Source organism: Solanum verrucosum, unplaced genomic scaffold, assembly GCF_900185275.1.
Source record: "Solanum verrucosum unplaced genomic scaffold, falcon-dt-bn FXZP01000140.1, whole genome shotgun sequence".
NCBI lineage: Eukaryota > Viridiplantae > Streptophyta > Magnoliopsida > Solanales > Solanaceae > Solanum > Solanum verrucosum.
The window spans coordinates 373,356-397,906 of NW_026020112.1; the positions used below are offsets into that span (position 1 = coordinate 373,356).

Below are 24,551 nucleotides of genomic sequence, written 5' to 3' on the forward strand. Positions count from 1 at the left end.
TTACAGAGAGATTAAGATGGAAACTGAAAACTTTCATTCATCACTATTAACTATACATCAGCTACACTACATGTGTATATATACAGCTTCTAGATCTAACTGATCTCTGACAAGTTTAACTAACTATCTGACAACCTAACTAACTTTTTAATCAACTTAAAATAAAGCTAATTATCTCGACTAACTAATTGAATTAATCAACTGATCAATTAACCAATTCCAATATTTAACGATATTTATTGATGCTCAAAATCATTAATGAAAAGAAATATGGAGAGGTAAAACGTTCTCTACAAAAGCAACTTTTGTCTGCCTTTAAATTGTTCTATGTTGGTAACTTAATTTAACGATATTTATTGATACTCAAAATCATTAATGAAAAGAAATATGGAGGGTGGGGTAAAATGTTCTCTGCAAAAGCAATTTTTGTCTGCTCATAAATTGTTCAATGTTGGTAACTTAATTTAACGATATTTATTGATACTCAAAATCATTAATGAGAAGAAATATGGAGGGGGTAAAATGTTCTCTACAAAAGCAACTTTTGTCTGCTCTTAAATTGTTCCATGTTGATAACTTAATTTAACGATAGGATTTTTCCTTTATGGGTAATGCTAAATGGCCAGAAAATTAAAAAAGTCTATAGTATTCTTTTTATTTAAAGTTAAACTGATTTGTTTTCCATTTTTTAATTAAAATGTATTCAAGTTTAAAAGGTAAAAATATTTAAAAAGGTAAAATAACATATTTTTTTAATTTTCTGGCCAAATTTCTAGCATGCATCACAATTTGGCCAGAAATGTTACAAAATGATCTTTTTTCTATTTTTTAGTTAATATATATTAAAGTTAAAAGGGTAAAAATGTTCAAAAAGATAAAATAACATAAGTAAAATATCATTCTGGTCAAATTTTGACCAAATTTTCTAGCCAAAAGGATTTTTCCATATAATATATTCACATATCTCAGCCTCTATCATTTATATGATCAAAATAAGTCACAAACTCCAATCTTTGATCAAGTACTAATATTTCATTAGCAGCAGCAACAAGGGAGACATTTATCTTAGTAATTAAAGATTATCACGAGAGATTTCAGATTTAATTTTAAAAATAAAAAAAAAGATTAATTAGATGGAAGGTGTTTTTCCGTGTTATAGGATCTTACATGATATGAAATTAGTGATTTCTGAATATCAAATAGTAAACTCAGCAACTCGGGGTTATTTGATTTAAAGACAAGTTATATAAAAATTATAATATATGAATTAGTAATTAATTCATGAATTATTTTCGGTGGGGTATTTAATTCATTGCAATAAAATTACATATAAAAGATATCGTAATTTTATTTATTTATCTTCTAAGAGCAATAATATGCAGTGGAGTAATAAAGAATAATAAAGGAACCAAGTTTAATGTTTGCCATTATTACATCTTATAATTAAAAATTTTGAAACAAAAAGAAACGAGTGCTATTTTTCGCTTGTTATCTTAAAAATAACATGCATTATATAGTTTTTAGATAATATTAAATAAAATATATAAGTATAAGAATATTACTGATACTATTAATGTCATGATTTTCTGTGTATAAAATATTAATATTATTAATATCATAATTTATTAGGTATAAAAATAATATTGAATAGAATCTATAAATAATATATTATATATAAATAATATTAAATAGAATATTATACTATATATAAAAAATAACATGCATTTTTTTTATAAGATGTCTCTTTCTTGTTACTTAATTTATGCTTTTCACTTAAATTACCCAAAATGGCCTTATCTACATAAAAGGCATAAAACTCATTTACAGTCTCACATGTTTTTTTTTTTTTTTCATTTTACTTTTTAAGTTTTCGGAGAGGTAAAGGTGTGTCAACATAATATACACTATTAAAAAATTATGATTTTTTCATTGAAATTTCTCACTGAAAAATGTTTAGCAGTTAGTAGTTGTTCGGATAGATATTTTGATTGAAATAGTGAAAGGACAAAAAAATAGTAATATTTTCGTACGAAAGAATTTAAAAACGTCTCAAAATTTTAGTGAAAATTTATTACTATTCATAATAAAGGAATTAGGACCACAATTAGTCATAATCGGTTAACATAATAAAAATGTAAAATAAATAAAATATTGGTACGTGATTGGTCAACTGATATAAAATTAAGCCAAATTAAGGTACTTGTGAAAAATGTTTAGCAGTAACAAATACTAAAGGTTGAAGTTTATATCTCCTTAATTATAATATTTGGTTACTTTAAGATAATATTATTTTCTTTATACAAAGACAATATTAGTTTTGTTTATCTGCTAAAAAACTAGTAAAATATATAATGTTCAATCCTCAGCCACTATAAAATTTTTCAAACTTTTTAAGGAAAATTGTCCAATAGGTGTTTTGATAGTCAGTGAAAAAAATAAAAATAGCGTTTTCACATAGATAAATCAAAAAACTTTTTAATATTTCAGTGAAAACTTATTTTTCATTATGTATTTTTCGAGTAAGTTAATTCGATATTATATAGTAACAAAATAATATTTTATAATATAAATTTTTTATTGATTTGCGGATAGAAAAAAATCTTGGTTCCTAATAAGTCAAACAAAACCTACTCACTTAATTGCACTTTTTTGAGAAAAGACATAAAGTGACACCTGAAGTTGTCTCGAATTTTAAAAAAAACACCTTAACTATACGGGTGTTCTATTACCCTCCTAAACAATTCTGAACATATATTATTACATCATTTTTCGATCAATTCCAGATTTTAAATGGCAAGTGTTATCACACACCAATCATTGTATGACACGTGTTAATTTAATTTGAATTTTTTTTTCATTTTAAGTTTTTCTTTATTTCTCTCTCTTACCTTTTGACTTATTTTAATTTTATTACTTTAATTTTAATTTCATTTTAAATTCTACTTCATTTTCCACCCCTACTTTCAAGCTATCCCTCCCTCCATTTTCTTTCTTTCTTCTTCTTCATCACCTCCACCCTCACCTCACCCCATCCCCACGTCAAGTTGAGCCCCTCCATTTTCTTTCTTTTTTCTTCTTCTTCTTCTTCAGTCAAATTCCTTTCTTTCCAAAATTATACTATTTTCTAGACTTTGTTGAGTTATTGATAATAAAACTAATTATTTTTCTAAGAAAAATCAAAATTTTAAAGGTATCATCAATTAATTTATCTTAGTTTCATATAACTTCAAAACTAAAAATGATAATTTTGAAAGAATCAAAATTCTCCGAAAATTGAAAAAGTTTAATTGAAATTTGGATAAAAAAAACTAAATAATACCTACTAATCATCTTGAAATCTAATGGGTTTATCAAATTGTTCGAAATGTAATAAAATATTTAGATATAATTTTAAAATTGAAGAGAGTTAAACTAATAGTAGTAAAAAGGGGAGGTGGAGTTGTGGTAAAAGTGACATTGAAAGTGAGAAGCTTCAATAAAGATGACAATGAATTTTTGAAGAAGAAGGAAGAAAGAAAAATAAAAAAATAATAAGGAGAAAAAGTTAAAATAATAAGAAAAACAAGAAAATATATTTTATAGCAAAATACTTGTAAAAACATAATTATATTCGTTTTTCTGTTTGTTCACGCTCTTTAAGAGAGTGCATATACTCTCCATGCCAGGTGAACAAAAAATGATGTAATAATATCAGTTCAGGATTGTTTAGGGGGTAATAGGATGCTTGCATAGCTTAGGTGTCTTTTTGAAAATTTGAGATAACTTCAGGTGTCACTTTATGTCTTTTCTCGCACTTTTTTTTAATAAGTTTCATCATTCATGTGATGCACGACTCACAAGTTCTTTTCAATTAGGTTAGTGAATGAGATATGCTTAATTTTATTGGTCTATACTCTATAATATATTATTTGTTTATTGAAAGAATTTGACCATATAATATAAAATTATTTATTTACTATTAAACGGGAATGGTTCTATTGCAACCATGAAGGAGACATCAGGGAGTTTTTAGAGATTGTAAAAGTCATCGAACAAGCAAAGATGATGTTAAAATAATTTTCACCTACTTCAATTATTTAATTTATTGTTTTCTCTGTCTTATATTAACTCTTATATTAACTGATTATCTTTCTAAAATATTTGTTCCAAATTACTTGATTACTTACTATAATTCAAGATAGATTAATTTTTTTTCTCATTTTATCCCTATAATTATTATCATCATCATGCTTGATGTTCCCTTAATTTCTCTTTGGAAGCTTAAATAAAATTAAAGTTCCTAGATTTATCTTTCCAAAGAGTTCATTAAATACTTAATTACTCCTTTATGCTTTTGTTCTCACCCACTTTGGAGTACTTATACCTTTTGTATGCATTATCTCATCATAAATTATCTTGATATCCATCAATATGGATAAATGGTAAATTAGTCAAATTGATTATTTTATTTATGATTTTTAAGTATCGTGTAAAATGAAAAGTGATCAGTTATTATGAGACGGAGGGAGTAATATATATGATCTTTTATCATATGTAATACTATTAAAAAATTAATTATGTATAAAAAAAAGAAAAAGAAAACATCTAATATCCTCCCCCTTCGTTGAATCAAAATATCTTCGACTTTATGTGTATTGTGTTAAATAAATACAATGTTTGAATAGATTATATTGATCTTTATTGTTACATAATGTCATACATCAATAATTTGAACAAGAAACGTAGGGTATTGGGTAGAGACATTCTGAAAAAGGTGAGATAAAAGATAAATATCATTATTAAATTATAAGTAAAGACAAAATGAAAAGAAAACACTAAGGTAGCTTCACGATCACATCAACTTGATCGTTACACAAAATAAAATCTTTCGTCGTTACCTAACGATGATTTAAACGAGACGATACAATAAAATTTCAGTAATAATAAAAAACAAACATTGTATTTAAACTAACAATGCAATGAATAAAAATCATCCAAACAAGGTGTTCGTTTGTTTTGAAAATGAGTTATGTTGGAATTAATTATATTGAGATTGATTATGCTAAAATTAGTTATCCCAATATTATAAAATAATATACATTACATAATTTTTAAGAAAAAATTGTTTGGTTATAAATATATCCTCCACATTATTTAATAGAAAAAAGGATTTGAGTGACCTTAAGGGCATTTTTGTCACTTTCACTTTTCTTATTTCGAGATAATTGATGTTGGTGTATTATTTCACCCCCCACAAAAATAACTTACAATACTAATTACTAAATTTTTTTATCATGGTAGAGGCCCAACCAACAAAAGGTGTGTGAGGTTCCATTTATTTTTTGACACATGGACAAGTGGGTTATTTATGTATTTTTCTACTTTAAAGCAAGAACTTTCTACAAATAACAAGAGAAAAAAATAATATTTACACATAAATTGAGTTGAACAAATGCAACAAGTACATAAATGGCCCACTTGTCCATGTGTCAAAAAATAAATGGAGCCTCACACACCTTTTGTTGGTTGGGCCTCTATCATGATAGAGTAATTTTTTTCCTAATTACTTTCTCTGTTCACTTTTAATTGTCATATTGCGCTTTTCGAAAGTTAATTTGACTAATTTTTTAAGTTAAATTAGATTACATTAATTTGATATTTTAAATAAAAATTTAGATATTCAAAAATTGTACAAAAAGTACTATAAATTTCAATTTTTTACATATCAAAAGAGGAAATTATGATAATTAAAGTGGATGATGGTAATACTAATCCAAATATAATTTATCCAAAACTATTAGCACAAAAAAAAAGAGAAATACTAAGGGTGTGTTTGGTATGACGGAAAACATTTTCCATGTTTGGTTGGGTTAAATGTTTTCCAAATCAACTCATTTTCCTCAAATTTAAGGAAAATGACTTCCCTTCAAAACTTAAGGAAAATATTTTCCAAAACTCTCTTCCAACTTCAAACTACAATTACTTTTTTGTTGAAAAAATCAATTTATTTTGTCCCTACCCTCAAACCAATCCCCCCAAAAAAATAATAATTTAAAGCTTGTTTTTAAATTCAATTTTTTTACCCACCCTCACCCTACCCCTATCCCCACCCCCTCCCAAAAAAATATTAAAAATTATTTTTAAAAGATATTTCTAATTTCAATTTTTTATTTTTTACCCCCACCCACTACCCTCGCCCCCCTATCAATTTTTTTTATTGTTTTTAAAAAATATTTTCAACTTCAATTTTTTATTTTTTCATCCCGATCTTCGATCACCCACGCCCCCTCCCCGGCCTGCCCCCCCAAAAAAAATTGAGTTTGTTTTTAAAAAATATTTTCAACTTCAAAATTTTATTTTTTCACCCCTACACTCGATCCCTCCCCCGCCCCCCAACCCACCCCACCCCTACTCGCCACCCCTACCCAAAAAAATTTATTTAAGTTTGTTTTTAAAAAATATTTTCAATTTCAAAATTTCATTTTTTCACCCTACCTTCACCCCCCTCGCTCACGCACCTCCTACCCAGCCCCCCACCCAACCTACCACCCCCCCCCCCCCCCCCCCCCGAAATTTTTTTTTAAGTTTATTTTTAAAAAATATTTTCAACTTCAAAATTTCATTTTTTTTCACCCTACCCTTGACCCACCCCGCCCCCCAAATTTTTTTTTTTTAAGTTTGTTTTAAAAAATATTTTCAACTTCAAAAATTCAATTTTTCACCCCTACCCTCAACCCACCCCCAAAAAAATTTAAGTTTGTTTTTAAAAATATTTTCAATTTCAAAAAATATTTTCTACCCTAGTAAAAATAAAAGATATTTCTAAAAAAAAAAAATCATTCATAAATCAAACACTAAAAATCTTTTCCGGAAAATATTTTCTACTCACCAACCAAACATGAGAAAATAAGTCAAAAATCAACTTGTTTTCCAGAAAAACATTTTCTAGGAAAACATTTTCCATGAAAAACATTTTCCTTCATACCAAACACACCCTAAATTTTTATATCAAAACTTTTTATGGTTGTGTTGCATAATCATGTTCTACGTACTATAATATCCCTCCAATTTTTGTTTACTAGTGGTGCTAGCTGTAAACAGAGTGTCCCTTTTTATTAGCAACTTCATATCCGATATTTTTGTTGCACTTTATTTTAGGGTCGTTCGTTATAATTTTTTTATTTTTAGGAAATAGTGGTAAGGTAGACGTATATTCTACCTTCCCAAATCTTACTTATGAAATTTCGTTGAGTATATTATTTTATTATTATTATTAATATTTTTATTATTGTTTTTTAAAAGCCAAGCAAAATAAAAATAAAAATTTGCACATATCTTTCTAAGAATAAAAAATTGTGAATTGCACTAAATATTCATATACTATGATTTAATCATGAAAAAAACTTTCAGTATGTTAAAATCAAATATTTACATCTTCTATATTACAATTCCCAAAAAAGTTATTACTAATAATTGATATATCTCATTCAATAATTTTTGTGAGTTTCTAAAGATAAATAATAATCTCAACAATACTAAAATTTTTAAATCAAGACATGAATATTTTCGTTTTAAAATTTTGTAAATATATTAGAGTTTTGATTTGTCGTTTAGTAATTATATTTTAATATACTTAATTACAAACAAATCTTATCGGGAGTGCTCTTTATACAAAAGATATAAATGTTTGATTTTAAAATATAAAAAATAAATCTGAAATTGAATTATGTTGTAGAAGTATTTAATGTAATTGACCCAAATAAAAATATGGAAAATATATTTATTTCTCCAATAAAAGGACTAACGGAGATGAGTAGTTAAGAAAATATTTTTTGTTAATCACCTCCGTACTCGGCCGTTCTCCGCCATCCCTCCACCACTCTACCTTACCGGCGGCCACCGCATCACCACCGTGATAAACCATGAATTGACACAATTGCCCTTTTACTTCTCAAAGCTAAAAGTTCCATAATCGCATGGGCGCATCATTATCCAACCTGACGGAAAACGGGTCAACCAACGGCAGACCGGGACTCGGTGATATACCGGAAAATTGCGTGGCGTGTGTGTTTATGTACCTAAATCCACCTGAAATTTGTAATCTAGCTCGGCTTAATCGCGCTTTTCGTGGTGCCGCTTCTTCTGATGCTGTTTGGGAATCTAAACTTCCGTCTAACTACCACCACTTGCTCGACCTTTTGCCTCCGCAAAATTACGACGGTCTCTCTAAGAAAGATATATTTGCTTTCCTCGCTCGTTCCGTGCCGTTTGATGATGGCAATAAGGCATGTAGATTTTTGTGAAGTTCGTTAATTCTACATTATTTTTTAGTTTGTGCTGACATTTTTTTATACATTTTGGAAGGTTAAAGGATTTTCAGTTTTGGTGGTAAGTAAATACTTGTTTAATGGGGTTTTGGGTCAAAATTGATGTTGGGTTTTTCCTGCAGCAGTCATAGATTGAGACTGTTTTTGATGTTAGAAATGATGCTATGTATGTAGTATCAAGTTTAGCTTTCAAGTTGAGCTGGAGTGAGAATCTCTGTTCAGTGGTTGAACAGTGGTTAATGTTCAAGTTTTAGCTTCCAAGTTTGCTTCTTTTCGATTGTGAAACAGTGTTATCGCTGATGCGTTATTTACCCATATCTTTATTCTTTTGTTAGTTCCTTCTTTCCCATGTCTTTTATGAGCAAATGGATGAGTGGTGTTGGCTAACTATAATTATGTTTTGTTTTGCTAAATTGATAAAGATGGAGTCTAGGCCAGCTTGCTATGATTATAGGTTTTGGGGGATGGTACTTTTTTCAATTGCTTGTATTGGGAGGGATTGTGAAATTTGAGGTTCCCACGGCTTAATTCTCTGCGTAGTGCTTTTCGCGTCACACTTGCTCTTGAGGTCTGGAAAGGGACGTTTGAGGAATAAGTTGACCTTTTTTATGAAGTTGAATTTGCTATGTTTTATGAGTTGAACTTGTAGCAACAATATTTTGGAGTGATGTTTGTTGTCACTAAACTGTATGTTTTTGATGGGGGGACAAAATGCAGGAGGTATGGTTGGAAAGAATAAGTGGAAAGATTTGTATGTCAATCTCCTCGAAAGCAATGTTGATAACTAATGTGGAAGACAGGAGACACTGGAACTGGTTTCCTACAGAAGAATCAAGGTTAGATTAATTGGTTGAAACTATGTGTAACAATGTCATTATTAAGCTTATTGTTGCAGTGATATAAAATGATTTTGGAGTTTTAAAATGGTTATATCCTCTTATGAGATGATACTAAGAACTAGTTTCTTTCTGCAGTGAGTTGGACTACATATCATTGGGATTTTCCCATGCATCACATGATAATCTTTTATGAGCAATACATGTGAAAATGAGTTTTTCTTTAATGTTCTTTATTTGATTTTTAAAAATATTGGTCATGCTAACTTATGGACACCTTGTCTAATCCACTCGGCAAACTTTACAGTCCACAAGCACACGTTGCAAAGGTAACCATCCCTACTTAGGTTGGAGCAGATTGGCTCAAACCAAATGTTGAATTTGAACCTAAAACTTCCAAGTTGTTACTCCCTTGCCTCAATCACCAGACCAATCCCTTGGGGACATGTGAAAACAAGGTTTATGTATTCACCATGAGGTGAAAATGAATATAAGTTAATTCAATTAGAGTAGTAGTTATTAAACTTCCAGCTCTTTCTCTCACTAAACCTGACAAATAGACAATGCTGTAGCGGATTCTTAAGTGGAAAACATTCTGATTTGCCTTCCAATATATTGTGTTGACACTGCTTGACTTTCTATACCCTCCTGCTTGTATGCCTGATTTGAGTTATCAGTAGATTGCTTTTAATTTTTCTTTCTACCAAATGAGATTGTACTTGGTAGGAAGGCCGAAGTTTGATCAATCTTTTGTAGCAAATATACAGAGTGTGTGAACTTATGCTCTAGATGGTGTTAGTTAGATGCAAATGTGGTGATGGATTAGAATGCTCAGTGCATATGACACTTCCTCTTTCTTCTTCTTTGCCTCCCATAGCCATGGTATATTCCTAAATGAACTGAAACTTGAAATGAGTTATTAGATGCCATTTTGCATCCATTTGAGAAATTGTTGAAGCAATGTTCTCAAAAGGATCTGAAAGTGTTTCCCCCCTGAAGGAGACAAGAAAACAGCAAATCCATGCATTGAACCAGTCTTGTAAAATATTCTCCATTTTCCCTCTTTAAAGAAATCATGCTCCCTTGTCTCCGAGTGCGTTTACGTGGCTTTTCTTCATCAGTTGATATGTTGGTGTAGTAATTAGATCTAAGACAGAAATATACATAATAGGGAAAAGAACGAAAAATGAGATAGAATGTTGGACCTAGGTCGTTATTGCTTCTGCTGGATAGTATGAGTTTTAATTCTCAGCTGTAGAAGAGATGATATATTGATGAGTTTATCAGCTGTAGTTAGGATGTTATTTTGCTAGCTACATGACTTTTTGACTAAGCTCTGTTAGGATGTTGTCGGAGCATTTGTCTGTTCAAAATGTCCAGTTATTTTTCTGGTTAGAAATGAAGTTAACTTACTCATTCCTTTTCTAATTTTGATTGATTCCAGCTGATTGAGTAGTGGCAACAGTTGGCTTTTATGTCTCAGCCTTTTGTCAATGAACTTCCTGTCTTGAGAGTATGAAACTGAACCACTGGTATCAGATTGTGGTACTGCTTGCAACAGTATGCTAATTTATAGGGTGAAATATATGGTAATCTCATGGATATGAGATGTTTGTCCTTTTTATTCTCTTTGTTCCAATGTGTGCTAGTTTATGAACTCCGAGCTTTCTTCTCTTGGAACTGTTCATGTTATCCTCTATCACTGTGTGTGTGTGTGTTTTGGGGTGGGGTGGGGAGGTGTTACAGGCTGTCCTGCCCCTGTTGTCTCCTCCTTTTCTCCATTGAATTATACATGAACATACTAGTTTTTCCCTCTTTACTTTTGCACAACTGATCGTTGTTGATGATGAGGGATATCGCAAATTTTGAACTCTTGCAGATTCCATGTTGTGGCGTATTGCCAGCAGGTATGGTGGTTTGAATTGAGTGGCACAGTGAATTTTCCTTTTCCTCCAGGTATATACACTGTAACATTCAGAGTTCACCTTGGGAAAATATTTAAAAGACTCGGCCGGCGTGCTTGCAACTTTGAGCATACTCATGGATGGGATTTGGGGACAGTACGTTATGAACTGTCTACTTCTGATGGGCAACATGCAGTTAGTGAGTGCTTCATAGATGACACTGGGCAAGACGACCCAAATGGGAATATCAGGCGTGGGAGCTGGATTGAGTACAAGGTGGGTGAATTTATTGTCAGTGCATCAGATCCTGTGACGGAAGTTAGATTTTCAATGAAACAGATTGACTGCACACATTCTAAAGGCGGGCTCTGTGTTGATTCTGTATCAATTACCCCTAGTGATCTGAAAGTCCATCCTAGAAAAGGGGTTTAAAGTATCTGTAAGTGACATGTTTTCTTGCCAATGCTCTCAGAAAATTTTCTATGGGTTCCATTAAACCGCCTAAAAACAATACATTTGAGAAGGTAGTCATTGTAAAATTATTTTTTGCCTTAGTATGTCTTCTCTCTCCATGTAAATGATACTGTTTTGTTCTTGATCCAGTTTTGTTGCATAGAATACCTACTGCAGAAGATCAAGAAAAGATAGGTTGCTCATTTTTCATTGGAGAAAAGGTCCAACTATTCTAGTTTTTTCTTGTACAGAAAAATATGGCTCAATTCTTCCAGTAGCAGAGCCTGGAATTCAATTTTTGGGTTCTAGATTGAGAAAAAAATTAACTGGGTTCGGCTGAACTCATATCGAGGCTTCTATCTGTGCCCCTGAATTCTTTCCACTTTTATAGCATGTTTTACAATTCAACTATGTTGTTTGGAGATTGGACTGTCCAAAAAAAATGTCACATCCTTGTCTGATCCTCCAAATATATAACTTTTTCGAGGATCCGCCACACATTCAACAATACTTTTTAAGAGTTAGAGCAACACAACATTTCAGTGCTTTAAGATCTCAACTTTGGTAGAATCGTGTCGTTGTGCTCTCTCATATGCTTATGTTGTTTACTATAGTCTTTTTGTTGCGTCTTCTTTGGTTATTATGACATCTTTTGATCATTAACAACCTTTTCTATGTGCTGTGAATGCTGTTCACTTACATTTTTTTTGTAAGTCAATGTGTTTTGAACTGCAAGAATATGCTGTCTCTGATTGATCCTGATTCGACATTAGAAGTATATTGTTTTTTCCCCAATAACCGAATACTTTTGTCCGTAAATACTGCATATTTGATTCCATCCATGTCGCATCAGATGGTGATATTTTTCTTCTATTTTAATCAATCTATTATTGGGAACATTACAGGCTGCTTGACCAGTGTTTTGTTACCATTTAACGTGTGAAGTGATCTTTGGTAATATCTTGTTCAATTACTATTACGTGAAGGTCTCCGTACACTATAGTCTTCTCAGACCCCTCATGTGGAATTATACTCAGGATATCAGGATATGTTGTTGTATTGTAGTATATGATCATTTTTTACCCGACACTTTTTCTTATTAGGCGACCTTAAAACCTACCCTCTTTCTATATTTAGTAACAACATTAACTTTAAAATGCCTATTTTATTCATGAGATGATTTATAACCACGTAAATATTTATCACCTATTTTGAATCATAATTTTATTTGTATTGTGGTGGTCAAGTTGGGTAAGGCTTCCACATCATTTGAGTAAGTTGACATGGTAGAATCAAATTGTGGGCTTTTTCCCAAAGTCTACCTATTTACGCAATCTTGTCCAAAAAAAAGAAAAGAATAAAAAACAAAGAAATCTAATACCAAATCAATTCCAAAAATCAAAAGATGTGTTACTTTTGTTTATTTCTCGAAAGAAGAAAAAACGGATTGGTAGCAATTTGGTAAATTTTTATTATTGATATAGGCGGTTTGATTCATTTTACTTTTAAAACTGAATCAAATCAAATATTATTGATCATTTAAAAAGATTGTCAGGTTGAAAGAACATGTTTGAATTTTGGCTTCATATACACGTAGTAAATCTTCAAATTTAATTTTATTTAGACACTCAAATTATAAATTGTCAAACTAGATACTTTTTTAGATTTTGATTTTTTTGGCACGCAAATTCTACAGATTATTAGGGCTAATGCGTATTTTTAAAGAAGATAACATATTTTAAGTATTCAACTCATTTACATGCACTTGCAAACAATAGCTTTTTTTGTTGAAATTTGAACATGTCTAAAGGAACACTTTATCCGTAATCAATTTTAATAGTAAATTGCAGTCCGTGTGCGTTAGTTTAAAAGGCTGTCACGTATTAAGCCTTGCATTTTTATGGTCATTAGGCTTGATTTTTATTTGGTTTAGATCAGTTTTATGATCGATCTACACTTGTTTAACAACATCCACATTTAAAATAGTAATTACACAATTAAATGGAATATGAATTCAATCATGTTAAACACTACTGATTCTTATGTATCTTCCTTGATCAATTTAATCATCATGAAAGTAATTCTTCAAGTATGCAGAAAAACAGACGTTAAAGGGCCAACTTAAACTCATCTTAATTATATTCTAGCTCAGTCAGATTGCTGCATGGTAAATTACTGCACGAGTTTGCACACGCATTCGAAGAAACAGATTTCAAAAATATATTGTTTAGGAGTCAAAAAACTACATCTGTAATAGAGAATGAACCCACAAGCAGTCAATAGTATGTGGAGAATCAACAGCTGCATTTGCAACCAAATGCAAAACCGTCAACGAGAAATTTGTCTGCAGATGTATGAGATACTTGTAAATGAAGGTCTTCGCTTACAGTCTCTTCAAACAAAGGCACTCTATTGCTAATAAGGAAACAACATAAACAACAGCTTAACGTTTTCCTCCGCCACCACCAAGCTTAGGACCTTTAGATGCACCTCCTTTGGACATATTTCCCTTTCCTCCAGCTTTCTGGGACTTGGCCTGAACCTCTGCTTTCTTCGCCTTCTTTTCATCCTTTGTCTTCTTGATCCTTTCCTTAATTTCACTACACAAAATCCATACACACAAAGATCAGTTTATCCCCATTAACCCAGGAAAAAAAAAACGCTTCTTTCTTAAACTTCAATGACTAACACCATAATTTACTGTCCCCTCACACCAAGATGATAATACCAAGCATTGTGTAGTACACTTAAGGCTCTAGGTGTTTTTAGTTCATGTTGGGCCCATATGGAACAGAAGGTGCTTGAAAGGTATCAGCACATCTGTAACGATAGACACAAAATTAATTTCCCAGACTAGTAACTGTATTAACCACATGTGAAAATGTTAATACCTGACCAAGTCTGGTATACAAGATAAAGGATCATCAGATCAGACTATCCAAAAAGTCACCAACTATATGCAAGTTGCTGGCGCACACACTGATAAACAAAATCAGGAATTACTAGAAACTAACCGAAGAGCAGCCTCCCTGGCAGCATCTCGAACTTCTGGCCTTTCAGTTCTCTTCTTCTGGATTACCTCCAAGGTTGCACCCACAATAGACCTAGAGTAAGGCTTCTTGGTGGTACGTCGCCTCTTCTTAGCAGCTTCTTGTGCAATATCCTATTGTAAATGAACACAGGTCGCAATCAAATTACGTCATTATAAGCAAGTATAGGGAAGTCCTAGAAAAGTTCAGCATCACAATGCAAGTTATACAAGTAAAACTATATATGATGAAGAAAAGGCATATTCCCTAGTTTAGTTTCAATTAGGGGGCAGACCACAGTTACTGTTGTTCAAAGTCCAGAAAACTCACCTTCTTGTGTTGCTTCCTATACATAGCTGTCCATGTAAGTTTGGACGGCTTCAACTTGTTGTGGAAGTAGTGTTTGCATTTTGAGTTGACGAATAGGAACACCTAAAAGTATCAAGAAATCAATAAAGTGATAGCAGAACTAGCACGATTTTTCCTCCAATTCCAAAGAAAACAAGCAAATTTATACTAGATTAAGAGAAGTAGCATGTCATCTGTTGAAAGAATACCTGAGAATCTGAACGGATAAATCTGATGCCTCTCCCAGGGTAAATCTTGGCACCACTGAAACGGCAAAGTTCTGTCCTGAAATTGATGTAAGAAGACAACAATGAATCATCACTTTGAATTTATGGCAGTGGAATTACCAGGGAAAAATCTAAACTACAGGAAATGAGCAAGCTCAAGAAAATTAAGTTGAACATTGAATTGGGTTAACATCACTATTTTTATGTAGTGCCTAGTTGAAACATAGCAGATGACCAAGAAAATAATTGCCAACTGCTGTCCGCCAGCAAGGCAGTTCACATCTGATGGTGGCTACAGTTTTAGTAGCCAGGTGTACTTAAAAAGAACTAATGTGGTTTGAAATCAACCAGTGCGACAACGCACATAACTATGGAGCAGTGAAAAGATGGATATCACCAATACTACTTAATATGATTTTAATCTAGTTGCAAGGTCATACACTCTGCCTGGAGCACTTCCCTACCTATCACTTCATCCCTCCCACACAATTCCCCTTACTCTAAGCAAAGACCAGAACAGACCAGATTTTCAAAAGAAAACTAACCCGCAAAAAAACATGGAAGATCACTCTAGAAATAAACTATGCTAGATGTGTGGTCTGACTTGAATATAGAATAAGAAGACCACATCAACTGTCTGTGCATGAATATTCTTTCAAATGAGAAAATAAATTGCAAGCAGAACTTGAGCTTCACGAGCAAACTCCAACCTCATCAAATCGAACTATGAGTTAGAGTGTTCACTATGAAAATTAGGGTGTTCTTGAATCGTGAAAAACGATCATCCCAGCAAAATATTCTCCTAAAAGTCAAAATACAATTATCTCCAATCTTACTCTTGCTCAAATCATAATTTAGACATTGTTACAAATCCTATAATACTCAAAAGTGCACCATCACATAACTATCCTTATTCCTAAGGTAATCCTTGTATGATTAAGAAATGTATGCTATTTTTATGCAAACCACAGAAAACGACCCAAAAAAAATAATTTTTGATCTCCATACTAGTGTTTTTGTCTGCGCTGGATTTGAATAAGAGACCTCATGGTTTTCGCGTGCCATACTACGCATACATAGTGAAACAACATTTATCTTTAAGGGAGCTCCGCCGAGAGCATCTCCGGAATTACACACTCTCATCTACATTATGAATCTAACTATGGATTTTTGCACAGTTCCACCATTGATTCTTCTCCGTGAGCTAAATCTAGGAATTGTAGATACCATTTATGGATAAATTACCAAATTTTCTCAACGAATACAACAGAAACAAATAATCGGATGCATAAAGTAGAGATGAATGACAAAGATAAACGGGAGAAATCTTACTTGAGAACCATGGTTGATGCTGTAGCGAGCCGCCCTCCTTTACAGTATCTCAATGAAGTTGAAACCCTAATGAGCTGCCGTTTTATAAGAAATAGAAATTAAAGGGCCAAAAGATGTAAAGGGCTTCGTGGGCTTGTCTGAATGTTTCAGTTATTGGGCCTCTCCATAAAACTTTAAGCCCATATAACAAAAAAACACAACATATAAACCCAATTTGAAGTATTTCTGCTAAAGAATTATTTCAAATGATGAATATGTCCTCTAAATTGCAGCATAAGTTTATATGTTCGTGTCATAATATCTCACAAGTTATGACGTGAAGGTGTTTGTTCTTGACATTGAAATAGCAAACAACTTTTTCGCAACATAAGTTTATATCAATATATCCCACAAGTTATGCCATATGTCGTGAGGGCCTAACATATTTCTAAAAAAGAGAAAAGAAAAAAGAACAACACACAACCAATTTTAAGTATTTTTACTAAAGATTATGTCCTCTTTTCATTTTTTTTTTTTTGTTTCCCACCTAGTATTAGGTATCAACAGTGGAGTCCGACTATTTTGAATTCGCGCTGCATAGAGCCCTACTCGGGGGAAAGCGCTCCTTACTAGGGATTTTTTCATATCCAAGGTTCAAATCCGAAACATCTGAATAAGAAAAAAACAGCTCCATCCACTACGCCACATCTTTATGATTCCTTTTTTTTCTACTGCAAGTACAAAATAAAATTATCCACATCTACATTGGGTACAACAACCCTTCATGTAAACAAATACTAGCAAAATTTACATACAACAAACATCAAAATGTTTCATTCCATATACCATCATTTTTCATCATATTTATGTCTTTTATTAACAGATTGAATTAGAAAAAAAAATTAAACTATTTTTTTTAATTCAAAAATGAGACATGAGATTCAGGTTTGGACCGGTATTATTATTTGGGAAATTTTCGCAAGTAGCGACTATAATAAATTTTATTATGATTTATAGTTATGGTTTGCATATTTACAGGTTATAGCTACAGTCTAAATTGTCTCATTTGTATAATTTGCGGGTGAGTTTATATAATTCAACTATTTTTGTATAAACTCGAAATAACGAGTTTATACAAACACAAACATCTGAACTTTAAACAGTTATACAAATTTATTATACAAAATTACATCATACAAAAGTTATACAATTATACAAATGTGAGGATTATACAAAACTAAAAAACTGAGCTGCATAATTATAGCTAAAAGTAGGTCGCGAATTGTAATTAAAACAAACTGTAGCTATGTTAACTAATTAACTAGTATATATTTGCTTATCCGCGTAATTTTCCCTTATTATTTCCATCTCAATTCTCTTTTATTTCTTTGTCTCTCATTTTCTAACCCAACTCTCATAATTGGAACTTGGAAGCCATTAACGGAGTTGTAGTATCAGCTCAGGATCAATTTGCCTATATATAATTCTTTCAATGCAATGGTCGTGTTTAGATTTTTAGGATAGCAGACAATATGACCTATCTTATTAATGTGTTGACAGGGATATTTTTTTTTTAAAATTACACAAATCTTATAACGTTAAGAGCTAATTACATCATATTCCTACTCTTTTTCAAATTACAAAAAATCCTTAAAATTTAAGGATTTCGGATACATCACTTAACGTTTCCGATACATAGCGTCCCGATACATTACCTATGTTGATACAAGACACACATGTCCAGATATTTCGCTCAACGTCTCGATACATCGTATGTCGATACATTACCTTTGTTGATATAAGACACACATGTCCCGATACATCGCGTAAGAGTGATTTATATGAGAATAGGAGAGAGTAGGGATTTTTATAACTTTTTAAATGGTAGAAAATTTTAAAGAATATGGTAAAATAAGTTGTGTATTTAGATAATTTTTTAAATAATTTTAGATCAAGAAAATGGGTACATTGCTAACATGGTAGTTTTATTAGGTAAAGTTAGTTTTCGAGGTTAAGTTAGTTCTTGTTTTCCAAAAGATAATATAATTAAAGTCCATTTTGTTAAACATAAATACATACATAATCACAAGAAGTTTATAGCCAATTTGAAAATTCAAATCTTAGCATTTTTACATTCTTTTCGTTTGGAGTATGAAAAGGGTGGATGGTGAAAGGCTTCCGACCATTATAAATGAACGGAGGAGAAATTAAGATGTGATAGTAGTAGTGAGTCGATACCATCTCCAACCCACCTCTATTTTACTCTCCATTCTCTATATTTGGAGAGTAAAATAGAGAATGGGTTCTCCAACCACTCTTTAATTAACTCTCTATTTTCCATCTAGTTCTTCAAATTTGGAGAACTACTATTCACACACTCTATTCACTTTTTGATTATTTTATTATTATTTCTATTATTTTGCAATTAACATATTATTTTTAATATAAGGTCATTAATTAAATCTCTAATATTCGTAATTCTTTTTAAATTAACTCTCTATTTTCCATCTAGTTCTTCAAATTTGGAGAACTACTATTCACACACTCTATTCACTTTTTGATTATTTTATTATTATTTCTATTATTTTGCAATTAACATATTATTTTTAATATAAGGTCATTAATTAAATCTCTAATATTCGTAATTCTTTTTAAATTAACTCTCTATTTTCCATCTAGTTCTTCAAATTTGGAGAACTACTATTCACACACTCTATTCACTTTTTGATTATTTTATTATTATTTCTATTATTTTGTAATTAACATATTATTTTTAATATAAGGTCATTAATTAAATCTCTAATATTCGTAATTCTTTTTAAATTAACTCTCTATTTTCCATCTAGTTCTTCAAATTTGGAGAACTACTATTCACACACTCTATTCACTTTTTGATTATTTTATTATTATTTCTATTATTTTGCAATTAACATATTATTTTTAATATAAGGTCATTAATTAAATCTCTAATATTCGTAATTCTTTTTAAATTAACTCTCTATTTTCCATCTAGTTCTTCAAATTTGGAGAACTACTATTCACACACTCTATTCACTTTTTGATTATTTTATTATTATTTCTATTATTTTGCAATTAACATATTATTTTTAATATAAGGTCATTAATTAAATCTCTAATATTCGTAATTCTTTTTAAATGTAAGATAACATTTTAAATAATATATTATTTGATATATATTACTTTCATCCCGAATTAATAATATTACTTTTTAAATTTTCGTCACTTTAATATAATTTGATATTATTATTAATTTTCACAATGAAGAATGCACAAAAATAAAATGATAAGATGGAAATTTTGATTTAAAAATATAATACATAACATAATAATTTAAATACAAGATAACAATACAATACATAATATAATAATTTTATCACAACAATAATTTAGTAATCCGGTAGGTCGTTTCAAGATTTAACAATATTCGGGGGGAAATTAGTATATGATCTAGAAAACTATTTTGGTTGTGATTGAGGTTGTGCTTGTTGATTTATGTAGTGTTCGTAATTGTATTTTATTCATGATTTCACTTTTATTTGAATTGTCCATTAATTTGTATATTACATAATATTAGCTTGAAATTTATGTTATTTAGAAATTTAGAATAAAATAAAATCTTACATTAAATAATGAATTTGAAAAAATATTACATAAAAATTATATAAAGTGATTATTTGAAAAAAGAAGAAGGAAAAAGGATTTATATTATGAAATAAGAAAATGAGAATAAAATAGAAATAATAATATAATATTGAGAAGAGATAAAAATATTCTTTTTTAAGAGTAAAATAGAGAATTGAATTGGAGTTGGTTGTCTGAAAAAATAGAGAACTCTATATTTGAAGAGTAAAATCGAGTATAGGGTTGGAGATGCCAAATGTTCAAAATAAATATTTTGGCTAACTTGGGCGAAAATAGGGTTGAAGAAGGACATTTTTGAACCTTTTCCTTTATGAATATGACAAATCAAATCAATAGAAATAATGCCAGAATAATTTATCCTAGCAAAAGTAAAAGGAGTCGTTTGGTGTGAGGTATAAGGTATATTAATCCCATAGATAAAATGCAGAACTATTTTATCCTATGTTTGGTTAGAGGTATTAAGCAGACATGAGAATATTTATCCCACCATTTATATCTTAATAATGGGATAAGTTATCGCATATTGTTGGGTTTAGGATCTTTTTTCCCTTCCTATGTGGATAAATAAAGGTCTTATTAGGACTTGCCCACTTTAGCCCATAACCCAAAATATTATGTGGCATATATAAGGCTTATTTGGTCTTATTTTCAAAAACACAAGAGAGAAAAATCAAGAGAGTTTCGTTTTAGAGATTGAGAGAAAAAGAGAAAAATCCCGTTTTTGCTTCTGGAAATTTTCTGCTCAGGCAGTCCGCTTCAGACAAAGTTTGCTGCTTCGTTAACCGTTGGATTGTGCTCAAATTTGAACTGGGAGTTCTCAGCATCTGGTTCTTGCAATTCAACGGTGGAGATCGGATTTGGAGGTCTGTAGATTCTGATTTTGCGGCGCGAACAGTAGCGCATTTTTGGGTAAAATCTCTTCTTTAATTCTCTAGTTTTGGTGCAATCTTGTTTTGTTGTTACTCGTTGTTTGGCGCTTGTTTTGTGGCCAATTTTGGAGAACAATTTTGTAACTCTTGGTGTTTATAGTGGAGCTTTTGGTCATGTGGTTTTTTACTCTTCACATCAAAGGGTTTTCCACGTAAATCGTTGTGTCTTGTGTGATTGAGTTATTCTTATGTTGTTGCTTTAGTTTGGCTGATATACTTGTTGTCCATTCTTCATATTGCTTGATTTGGTTTATCTTCTCTTGGTTCAAATTGAAAGGGAAAGTTTAGATTTGGGTATTATTCCGCTGCTATCCTGTCTGGCATTCTTGTTAATGTCTTGTCTTTCCCAACACATATACATGATGAAATAACTTATCTCATGATAATTTATCCTGAATAATTAATCTCGAAATAATTTGTTCCCAACCAAACAACCCAGATATATTTGTGTCATTGGAGTCTATGACTACCACACATTCTTTTTCACTGTTTGAATTTATTGTATACTATCAATTATTGTCCTTTTGGTGGTCCATAAACAACTAGCAAAAGAAGACTTGGGAAGACTTTGGTGCTGACGAAGAAGACCACTTTGTGAAGGAGCAAAAACAACAATTTCTGACCCTCTAATTAATTGGTGCTACTGTTCAAGTTTTGCTAAAGAATATGTCAAATGATGAATATGTGTCCTCTAAATTGAGGAATAAGTTTATATGTTCGTGCCATAATATCTCCTAAGTAATGATGTAAAGGTGTTCGCTCTTGACAGTGAAATAACAAACAACTTTTTCGCAGTATAAGTTTATATTTTAATATTCCACAAGTTATGTCATATATATGTTGTGAGGGCATACCATATATTTCCAAAAAAAAAAGAAGAAGAAAAAGAATAACACACGAAACCAATTTTAAGTATTTCTACTAGAGAATATGTCCTCGATCTTTTCATGTTATTTTTTTGTTTCCCACCTAGTATTTGGTATCAGTATTGAAGCCCGACTATTTTAGATTTACGCCGCATATGGCCCCATTTGGGGAGAAACTCTCCCTACTAGGGATTTTTCCATATCCAGGGTTCAAATATGAAACATTTGGTTAAGGCCAAGGAGCACCCCATCCACTGCACCACATCCTTTTATGATTCCTTTTTTTTCTACTGCAAGTGCAAAATAAAATTATCCACATCTACATTGGGTACAACAACCCTTCATATAAACAAATACTAGCAAAGTTTACGTACAACAAACATCAAAATGTTTCATTCCATATATCCTCGTTGTTTAACAAATGATGCATGTTTACGTTTTTTGTTAACATATGAATTAGGAAAAAAATTCTAAAACTATTTTTTTAATTCCAAAAATAAGACGTGACATTCAATTTTGGACCGTTAATATTATTATTTCCCTCTCAATTCTCTTCTATTTCTTTGTCTCTTATTTTCTAACCCTACTCTCATGATTTGAACTTGGAAGCCGTTAATGGAGTTGTAGTATAATCCTTTTCTCTTGGCATAATACATAAACATGTCTTTATGTGTGTATAAGTAGACATGTCTCAATTCTCTTATTTAGCCTTAATTTACATTTACGGTCTCTAACTTTGGGTATGTTACAAGTAGATACTTAAAATTGAATAAATAGACACACTCATTCTACATGACAATTTTGTGTCCTATGTAGCGTCCTACATATATTATGTCACATATAACATGTGTATGTATTCAATTTTATACAAATTTAAGTGTCTATATGTGTATACCCAAAGTTGGAGAGCATATAGATATCAGTTGAAACTAAGTAAAAAAGCATATTTATTATTATGCCTTTTCTCTTTGAGTTAACTTTTGAAATTGAGTTAGATTCATCGTTACAAATAGAATTAGTTCTTGTTTTTGAGAAAATAGTACTTTGTATGCTCCAATTTATGGGACACTTTTCATTTCTCTAGAGTCAAACAATCTATTTTGATTGTAAATTCGGGCTTGAAATCTTTAAATTTTTTGAAATAAAATTTATATATTTGGAAACTACGTAAAAAGTACTATAAGTCAAAATAAATGACAATTTAAAATATCCAAAATGTACCACATAAATTAAGACGGAGAGTAATAATTATAAAGTCCATTTTGCTAAATATACATACATAATCACAAGAAGTTTACAGTCTGTTTCAAATTTTAGCATTTTTACATTCTTCTTTTGGAGGATGAAAGATTGGATGGTGAAAGGCTACTGGCCATTATACATGAATGGAGGAGAAATTAAGATGTGATGGTAGGTAATGAGCCGATTAAATGCTCAAAATTTAGAGCCTGTTTGGCCAAGTGATCTCAAATTATGACATGAAATCATAATATGAAATTATGAGATAAAGTTGAAGTTTTGTTTCGACATATAATTTAGATTTTTTTATGTTGTATGATAAAACACCTCATAAATTGTAAAAGTACTAAAATAGTCTCAATTCTTTATACAATCATACCAAATAAACAAAAGTTTATAAAATCGCATAATACACTATCACAAAGCTATTCTTAAAAAATACAACATTTATTGATCAAACTTTAGTTCAATAAAAAATAAAATTAAACATAAGTGGTAGTTGTGTACTAGTCTTTAATATCTTCTCTCGTTGAACTTGCATTTCTCGATCATATGACTGAGAAGACGAACACCATTGTTACTTTTAGCCATTTGTTGGTTAATTTGGTTGGTAAATAAATTTGATAAAAAGTAATAAAATTGGTGAATATAAATAGTAAAGTAGGAATTGATTTGAAGTATTAATAAATTTTATATTAGTGAGAATAATCATCATATGAGATATAAATGATTTAAAACGTAATGATATGTATTATAAATTTTATTAACATATGAAATAAATAGTTAGTAGATACAAATAGGGGGGGGGGGGGGGTTATTTTTACAAAATATATATACTTGTGGGTTGATTATTGTATTTGAAAAATGTAACATCTCGCAAATTGAAAGAACTAGAAAGAGCTAGAATTAGAAAGAGTGATTTTTGGAAATAATAAAAATCTGGAAAATTGGTTAAGTTGAGTTTTTGGTCAACTTCAAACGGACATAACTCCTAGATCAGGATGAGTTAGGTGTACTTCCAGGTTTGGTTGGAAAGATCTTGGAATAATCTTTCCAACGCTGCCAAGTTTGCGCGATTCCGAGTTCGTATGAGTGAAATATGCCCTTTGGAAGTTGGGTTGTTCAAATAAGGAAATGTCCAATCCGGATTTTTAAAGGGTGTTTTGGTCTTTCCATACCCAATTATTTTATTTCATTTTTGGTAATTAATTTAGGGTCTAATCAGAATTAGATCAGCTTACGCTTTTACCAAAATACGCTAGGGCCTGGAGAAAATTGAAAAGAAGAGGAGAAAGGAGAAGAGAAGCAAGATTCGTCAAGATCGTCGAGTTTAGCTTGTGGATTGCATCGGGGGTGATCCCTACAAGGTACATTTCACACAGTGTTGGGTTCGTTCACCCATGCGCCAAACATGTTTTATTCAGTGTAATTTCGTCCTAA

General features: G+C 30.9%; 2 protein-coding genes across 2 annotated transcripts; one reads left to right on the top strand and one right to left on the bottom strand.

Annotated features, from left to right (window-relative positions):
* Positions 1-7,784: 7,784 nt before the first annotated feature.
* On the top strand, positions 7,785-11,844 carry LOC125825576 (F-box protein PP2-A15-like). Its single transcript, XM_049504904.1, has 3 exons — positions 7,785-8,264; positions 9,024-9,142; positions 11,022-11,844. Exons 1-3 carry the CDS (start codon positions 7,956-7,958, stop codon positions 11,476-11,478), a joined length of 885 nt encoding a protein of 294 aa, XP_049360861.1. The 5' UTR covers positions 7,785-7,955; the 3' UTR covers positions 11,479-11,844.
* Positions 11,845-13,695: 1,851 nt separating this feature from the next.
* On the bottom strand, positions 13,696-16,524 carry LOC125825557 (60S ribosomal protein L24). Its single transcript, XM_049504881.1, has 5 exons — positions 16,436-16,524; positions 15,086-15,161; positions 14,859-14,960; positions 14,514-14,662; positions 13,696-14,099 (listed from the first exon to the last, which is right to left on the bottom strand). The coding sequence occupies exons 1-5, from the start codon at positions 16,444-16,446 to the stop codon at positions 13,943-13,945; spliced, it is 495 nt and encodes a 164-aa protein (XP_049360838.1). The 5' UTR covers positions 16,447-16,524; the 3' UTR covers positions 13,696-13,942.
* Positions 16,525-24,551: the final 8,027 nt, after the last annotated feature.